The sequence below is a fragment of the Arachis duranensis genome, chromosome 10, assembly GCF_000817695.3.
Source record: "Arachis duranensis cultivar V14167 chromosome 10, aradu.V14167.gnm2.J7QH, whole genome shotgun sequence".
Classification (NCBI taxonomy): domain Eukaryota; kingdom Viridiplantae; phylum Streptophyta; class Magnoliopsida; order Fabales; family Fabaceae; genus Arachis; species Arachis duranensis.
Genome location: NC_029781.3, coordinates 3,472,327 through 3,479,901, shown reverse-complemented (window position 1 = coordinate 3,479,901; position 7,575 = coordinate 3,472,327). Strand labels below are relative to the sequence as shown.

Genomic DNA, 7,575 nt, shown 5'->3' with positions numbered 1-7,575 from the left:
AGTTGACAACCACAAGAAGGCACATGTTGTGGTCCATAAACAACTTTATTCTTATGATAAGAAAGTGTGAAGTGTAGAAGTTGCAGTAGTTTATACGGTGTATATCTTAGATTAGATGTTACACTGCACAAGAACCTTTCTGGAGCAAGTTGAATCCAAACCAAAGCATTTATTTTACCAGTAATATAGTCACTACTTGCAATGCACTGTTTTTTATGGTTCATCATGCACCTTCAAGATGAGTTTTAAGGATAAAAACCATATGATACGTACATAATACGCCTATATATACTATATACTTAGCCTAAGCATAATAAATTAATTATTTAAACACAGTTGAGCATAATTGGATTGGAGTTGGACCATATGATGTAACCATAATCCTTCATCTAGTGGGCTTCCCATTTCAAAGTTTATTATATTTTTTCTTCTAATTTTCCTTTAATCAAATTGGGTTGATCTAGTAATTAACTTATTAATCTTTTTAAATAAGTGTTAGAATTTCGTCTTATACATGCAGCAATCTATTGAATAACTTATATATCTAATATTTTTCCTTTTAAAAAACATTATGCTCTATACAAATATAAATATATATTTTCAAAATGCATTAATATTTGACCCAGTTAACATAATTTTATTTATTTTAAGATTTGCTGGTAATATTTTTCCGAAACCTATATACTGAAAGATTCTTTAAAAACTGACTTAGAACTTATAGAGATTTTTTATTATTATTAAACTTACTTATCTTTATATTAATTGAAATTTTATGTGGACTTTGGAATTTTCCTCTTTATCCCATTATTAATAACAAGAAAAATACTATTTGTACAATAAAATTTAATTTTTGGCCAGTTTTTAATATTATTTAATTATTTTTTAATTAAAATATATTTCTATTTTTTAGATACACATTGGTAATTAAGATTAATTTAAATTTTAAAAGCTAAAATTTTTCAATGGATTGTTTTGATAATCCAATCGATTGATTTTCAAAAAAAAAAATAGGATTTCACATCACGAATCAAATATAATCTTTTAATCAAAAAGTTTATTACGATCAATGGAAGATCTAATTCGTTATTGTTTTTATTTTTTATTGTTAATAAACATAATAGATTAATGATAAAATAATAATTTATAAAATAAAAAATAGTTTTATGATGAAATAAAATTTATGGGATTAATTTGTAATTAAAATTAGATAAGGACTATTTATCAGTTATTAAAAAACTTTAAAAATATGTTTTATTATGAGAATATTTAATGGTCCAAACGTTTTGGACCATCGAATCGAGTGCCTTTCTTTTATTAGTAGTGGTAGTAATAACTTCATCTAAGAACTTGAAGATGATGCTTCAAATTCATTTTTTATTACACATCCAAAATTTATAGTATTATATATACAAAATTATAGGTTTACACAACCCAAATCACAAGTTTGCACGCTAATAAGTTATAACTAAAATGGTATAGTCTCCTTATACTCACTTATGAGATCGCGTGTTCGAATGCAAAAATAATTTAACATTGTAATATATATGAGAATCTCTTTAAGTTATTTTATTCAATTTTTAATTAAACAAAATATTATAAAGAATAATAAAAAAAGTAATGATAGGTGACTGCTTTATTTCTTTCAAGATTTTGTATGGTATTAGTTAATACTTAGATGATTTAAGGTTTATTTTAAAATTTTAAAATTAAAATTTTAAATTTTAATTAATTTAATTTTTAGATGTGTATTTAAATTGTAATGTATTAATAATTAAATATATTAAATCTAAAACAAAAATTTAAAATTTTTAAATTTTAACTTTATTTAATTTATATTTTGAATATATATTTAACTTAAAAAAAAATACTAAATCTATTTATAATTTTTAAATGTATTTATTTGTTTATTTTAATTATTATAATAAAAAATTGAATATTATACCATTTTTTAAAAATACTTAATTGAATTGTAATAAGAAAGTATTCAGCAGACGCATACAATTCTATCTATCGATAAAGTAAGGAATCTATGAATAATATTTTAAGTTTACGTTCCACATTAATAGAAACAAATCCACTTTAATTTGATACGGGATAATAAAAACGACAACAGTAGATTAAAAAAGCAGCAGCCCCAATGGACCTACAAATTGAATTGATTCTCAACTCTCTACTTCTGTTTCTTCTATGAATGAATCATACATGATAATTACTACTACTATGTGTTACCATAATCCAATTCTAATTTTTCTTCTTCCCCTTTCAATGTCACATTAAATAAGCACTACCAGCCATGTCTTTATATTGTTCAAGCTTGGGTACCATTATCCCACGTATCTTGGGACAAGCAAGGAAGAGATACCATGATGTTTTTTCTGCTTTCACACTCACCTATGTTGTTGGAGGAGTAGGTTCTACTTCTACTTCTACCTTAACTTCACTTCACTATAAAGCACAACCCCATAATTACATTGGCTGTGTCTCAAAATTCGACCGTACTTGTTCTTTTCCTGTCATGGAGGAGAAGAATCAGAGTAACAACTTGAGATTATTGTATGAACAAGAAGAACAACCGAAGGAATATTCCAAGGAACTTGATGTTGCTGTGAGAGCAGTGCAGATGGCATGTTCACTCTGTCAGACAGTTCAAGACACTTTGATTTCTAGAACCAACCATCAGGTCCACTCCAAAGATGATAATTCTCCTGTTACTGTTGCAGGTCAGTGAATCATTGTTTTTCCTCAATTGGGTAGTTTTGTTTAGCAGTAAAGCTTCTGTTTTTTTGTGATAATTGTTTGAATTCTCTGATGTATCTTTTTCAAGATTAGTGGGTTTATTTGGATTTGTGCAATTTGTGCATGAGAATGTTGTGACCTTGCCAACATACAAAAACTCTCTTTAATAGGTTTGGTGAAATTACACAAATTCACCCTAAGATGCATTATATCCTGTCAAATTATGACAAGTGGCTTGTTCCTTGTTTATTATAAAAGTAAAATGATAGCAATGCAATTGCAAAACCTTGTCTGATACACAAGGACACAATGTAATCAATGCATTTTAATTAAGTCAATGATAACATACTTAGCATGGAAGGTGACAATTAAATTTTGGAGGCTTCATGGAATTCCAAGAGTACACGTTTCTAATGGAGGGGAAATAAACAAGCTGCTTTCATACTCTTTTGGTACACGTTTCTATTCTTTACTGCTATCAAAAGGGTGTAAAACTGGATAAAACCTTTGTATTACAAACTTTTATGCCATATTTTCCATTTTCCATTAAAGAGGCAACCGATCTAGAATAAGTTTGAGGAGATTTTGCTGGTGTCCATATATTGCTCACTTCAGCTGGTTGACTTAAAGGTTTTCTACTGTGGTATTGCCCATTACAATCACAAATTTCCTTATATAGGACCTTGTTTCCAGTTTAGGTTGTAAGGCATTTCATTCACTTTAGGTTTATATTCCCAAATATCTAATGGTGACTTCAACTTGTTCAATAACTAGCCATCTTTGACTGAGCTGGATTGTTTAACCACAGCCATAATTTTGGTTGCATCAGTTCATGTTCACAAATATAACTTTTCATATGTTACTCTCTGCTCCTAATTTGTCCTCCAAGTGAAGGAAAAAAGATGTATAAAACTCATTCTTCTAAATAAATTTTTACAAAACTAGAAATTCTATTCCAGTTAACTACAATCTTTGTGGTAAATTTTGGTTATATATCATATCCTCTTATTTCTATGTAAAAGTTTCAACGTATTACACTGACTTATACTAAAAAGCCATGATCAATTTATGTTGTGTACTTCGTTATGCTTCTTTACAACTTTAGCCACATGATGATTGAAGCATATTTATCTGAGGTTTGTGAATTCAGCACTTTGGAAATGGGTGATAACTGATAAGTTTATCCCTAGCAGATGAAGAGTTCTCATTCACTCTTACTATGACATTTAAATTGTAGTCTTGGTTATGTAGATTGGAGTGTGCAAGCAATTGTCAGCTGGATATTGTCGGAGTGTTTGGGGAGTGAAAATATCTCAATTGTAGCCGAAGAGGACGTTCAAACTCTGTCCAAGGCTAATGCATCAGAGCTGTTAGAAGCTGTGGTTGAAACTGTGAATGAATGTCTAAGCAAAGCATCCCAATTTGGAGTTCAAAAGCCAAAGTCAGCTCTTGGCACTTCAGAAGTTCTAGAAATAATTAGTCGCTGCAACTCGAGAGGCGGTGCTAATGGAAGATTTTGGGTGCTTGATCCTGTTGATGGCACATTGGGGTTTGTAAGAGGAGATCAGTATGCTGTAGCTCTAGCACTGATAGAAGATGGAGAGGTTGTTCTTGGAGTTCTTGGTTGTCCAAACTATCCAATGAGAAAGGAGTGGTTAAGCTATCAGCACCGTTATCATAGGATCATATCTAAGTTGACTCCTCCAAATTCTGAAACTTGGAACAAAGGTTGTGTGCTGTATGCAAAAAAAGGTAGTGGCAAGGCATGGATGCAACCTCTGCTTCATGGCAATAATAAGTTCTTGTGGCCAAACAATGCAAAACAAGTTTGTGTGTCTTCCATTGACAATCCAGCACTGGCTACATTTTGTGAACCGGTTGAGAAGGCCAATTCAAGCCACTCTTTCACTGCAGGACTAGCTCATAGTGTTGGTCTAAGGTGCATTTCTTAACTTTTTCATTCCAATATCATGATTAATACATTCCTCTCAAGTGTCATACATATAAATATATGCAGGAAACAGCCATTGAGAGTTTACAGCATGGTGAAATATGCAGCAATAGCGCGTGGAGATGCTGAAGTATTCATGAAGTTTGCAAGGAGTGGTTACAAGGAGAAGATATGGGACCATGCTGCAGGTGTTATCATCATACAGGAGGCGGGTGGCATGGTGACTGATGCCGGCGGACGGCCGCTAGATTTCTCAAAAGGTATATATTTAGAAGGGCTTGATCGTGGTATAGTTGCTTGTTCTGGAACCACACTCCATGAAAAGATCATTGAAGCTGTTGATGCTAGCTGGGGCTCTTCTAGCCTTTGAGCTAACTTCGTTATATGTCAAATCATTTAACAGTTTTCACGTGAGTAATCTCATACACTGTTACTATACATACAGATCAGATAATAATGTGAATAATACTATTATCATTTGTTCTCTTAGAATCCCTCCCTGCTTTTTCTTTCACCTTTATTCTTCTTCTTGTGTGGTGTTGATGCCACACCCTTTAATTATGCTAAGTTGTCATAATTTCTTTGTGTACTGATGTTGATGCCATTTATATGGAGACTAAAAGTTGGGTCCATGTTATGCCAGAAAAGGTCACAGGATTGGAGGCCCAATAACAATAAAGTGATATTGATAACTAACCAACTTGGGTTAGTTAAGTGGTCAGCTTATTCGTTCGCTTAAATAAGTGTTGGGTTAGAATCTCACCTTATGCATGCAACAATCCATTAACCAGCGACAGATTCAGATTCACGAAGAATTAGTCCTTGACATTTCGAGTTAGGAGATATCGCAGATAACCAAAAAGAAAAAAAAGTGATATTGATAATTGATAGAAAAATAGGATACATACCAAAAAGAAGAGGTAGAAATGGATTTTTTCCAATTTTTTTAACACTTGACATTATCTAGTGTGATCTCTCACCTTTGATTTTATACGTGGGACTAAAAATAAATAAAAAAAAATAATGAATGGTTAGATTAAATACTGAACACCATCTAATTTTTTTTTCACTAGAAAATCCACTCCCGATAAGAGGTAGTATTGAAAATGAGATGTTTGTTGCAAGATAAGGATGTGAAGAGTTAAAGAGTATTAATGAGAGGGTGCAAGTGCATCACAGTGTTTGAAGATTGGTTGTTTTCTTCATCATCACAAGTCAATTCAATGCATTCAATATCCCGTTGATTTTGCTACACCACGTACTCTATCTTCTTTTGACTTTTTGAGAGCCTAATTGACAAAAACAAAGCCTCATTTCCCATGAAACTTATCTTATATATACTATGTGCTTCTTCATTCATGACTCTGGCTTTTGCAAACCTGTGATATTAATTATTCACTTTCCAGTTGTATTAAATAAATAAATTAACGGTTTAGCTACTAAAAACTTTTATTGTAATAATTCATTTTAGCTTTAAGTTTAGAAATATTTTTTGCAATTTTTTAAGGTATATATGGATGCCATTCCCATCCCATGATGGAGTGTCTGGCACAGGATCGACCAAGAATGATTCACAGCTTTCAACTTTAAGTGGTGGAAAGCTCACTCACATGAGAATTTCTTGACTTTTTGAACACTCTACCGCACTCCATGGACAACCACCTCCATAGATTCTGCCTATGTGAAAATTAAAGAAAAGAAGCAGCAGACACAAACAATTTGCTTTTTCATCCTCAAGTTCTGTTTATTCATTTAGAAAAATCATTTAATTAAATTTATAATTTTTTAAGTTTAGAAAATTAATTATTTTAACTGATGTTACAATAAAATAAAAAGTTGATGGAAAGTAAATATGGCTGGGTTTGTTTATAGAGAGGCAGGAACAGTGAAACAAAAAATCGTGTTTGGCAGAGGAGACATAGACAGAGACAATGTGTCTAGAGATACTGATTTAGTGTATTTTGTATCCATCTTGACAGAAAGAACAACGACACTAACAAGGGATGCAACTTATTTTTTATTTTTTCTTTCATTATTCTTGTTAATTTTTTATAATTATATTTTTTATTGTCATAATTTTTATCTCAAATTTTTTGAATGAAAGAAAAATAAAAATAAATTAAATTTTTATAATTTATTTTCATTTATCATCAAACAAAATACAAAAACACAAAATTTTATGTCTCTATCCATCACTATCTTATCCTATCTTATTATTAGAAACAAACGCAGCCTATCTGTACACACAGTATGGAGGCAATTAATTCCTCAAGATCCATTTGTGTCATTAATGCCTTTAATTTGCTGTTAACAAGATACAAGATGTTATTAGTTGATTGATTTGAAGTCATTTACGTCAAAGTACCCTAGCTTGTAATCGTACTCTTAAATCAAACCAAAGTCATTTTCTTCATTAGGTTGTAAACCTAATTATGTTAGCTAGGGTACGTATTTAGTTAAGGCTGAATCCAAAATAACTCTACAGTGTTAGTTGTTCTCAATTGATAATATATATTATTCATGCATGGAATATATAGTACATATGGTTTACGACTTTCTGACTCATGACATATGAATCATGATGATGCACCAATGTCAAAACCATCAAATTGAAATACGTATGTATCGTAAAATTGTATACGTGTTGTGTGAATGAATAAGCTAAGGATGAAGAGTCGGTTTTCTCTTTTTTTCTATTAGGATTAGGATTATTACAACCAACCATCCCTATCTTTATTGTTTAAACTATTATAATATTATCACTACAAAAATTACCATCTATACATTAAAATTAATTATTATATATTTATAATATGAAACATTTTCAAAAAATATTAAAATATAATTATTAATTTAATAATTATTTTTAATTTATATTTTAAATATTG

The 7,575-nt window shown here is 30.6% G+C and overlaps 1 protein-coding gene across 1 annotated transcript; it reads left to right on the top strand.

Annotated features, from left to right (window-relative positions):
* The first annotated feature begins 2,156 nt into the window (after nucleotides 1-2,156).
* Nucleotides 2,157-5,179, top strand: LOC107468588 (PAP-specific phosphatase HAL2-like). The gene is made up of 3 exons (XM_016087895.3): nucleotides 2,157-2,720; nucleotides 3,988-4,675; nucleotides 4,754-5,179. Exons 1-3 carry the CDS (start codon nucleotides 2,294-2,296, stop codon nucleotides 5,055-5,057), a joined length of 1,419 nt encoding a protein of 472 aa, XP_015943381.1. The 5' UTR covers nucleotides 2,157-2,293; the 3' UTR covers nucleotides 5,058-5,179.
* Nucleotides 5,180-7,575: the final 2,396 nt, after the last annotated feature.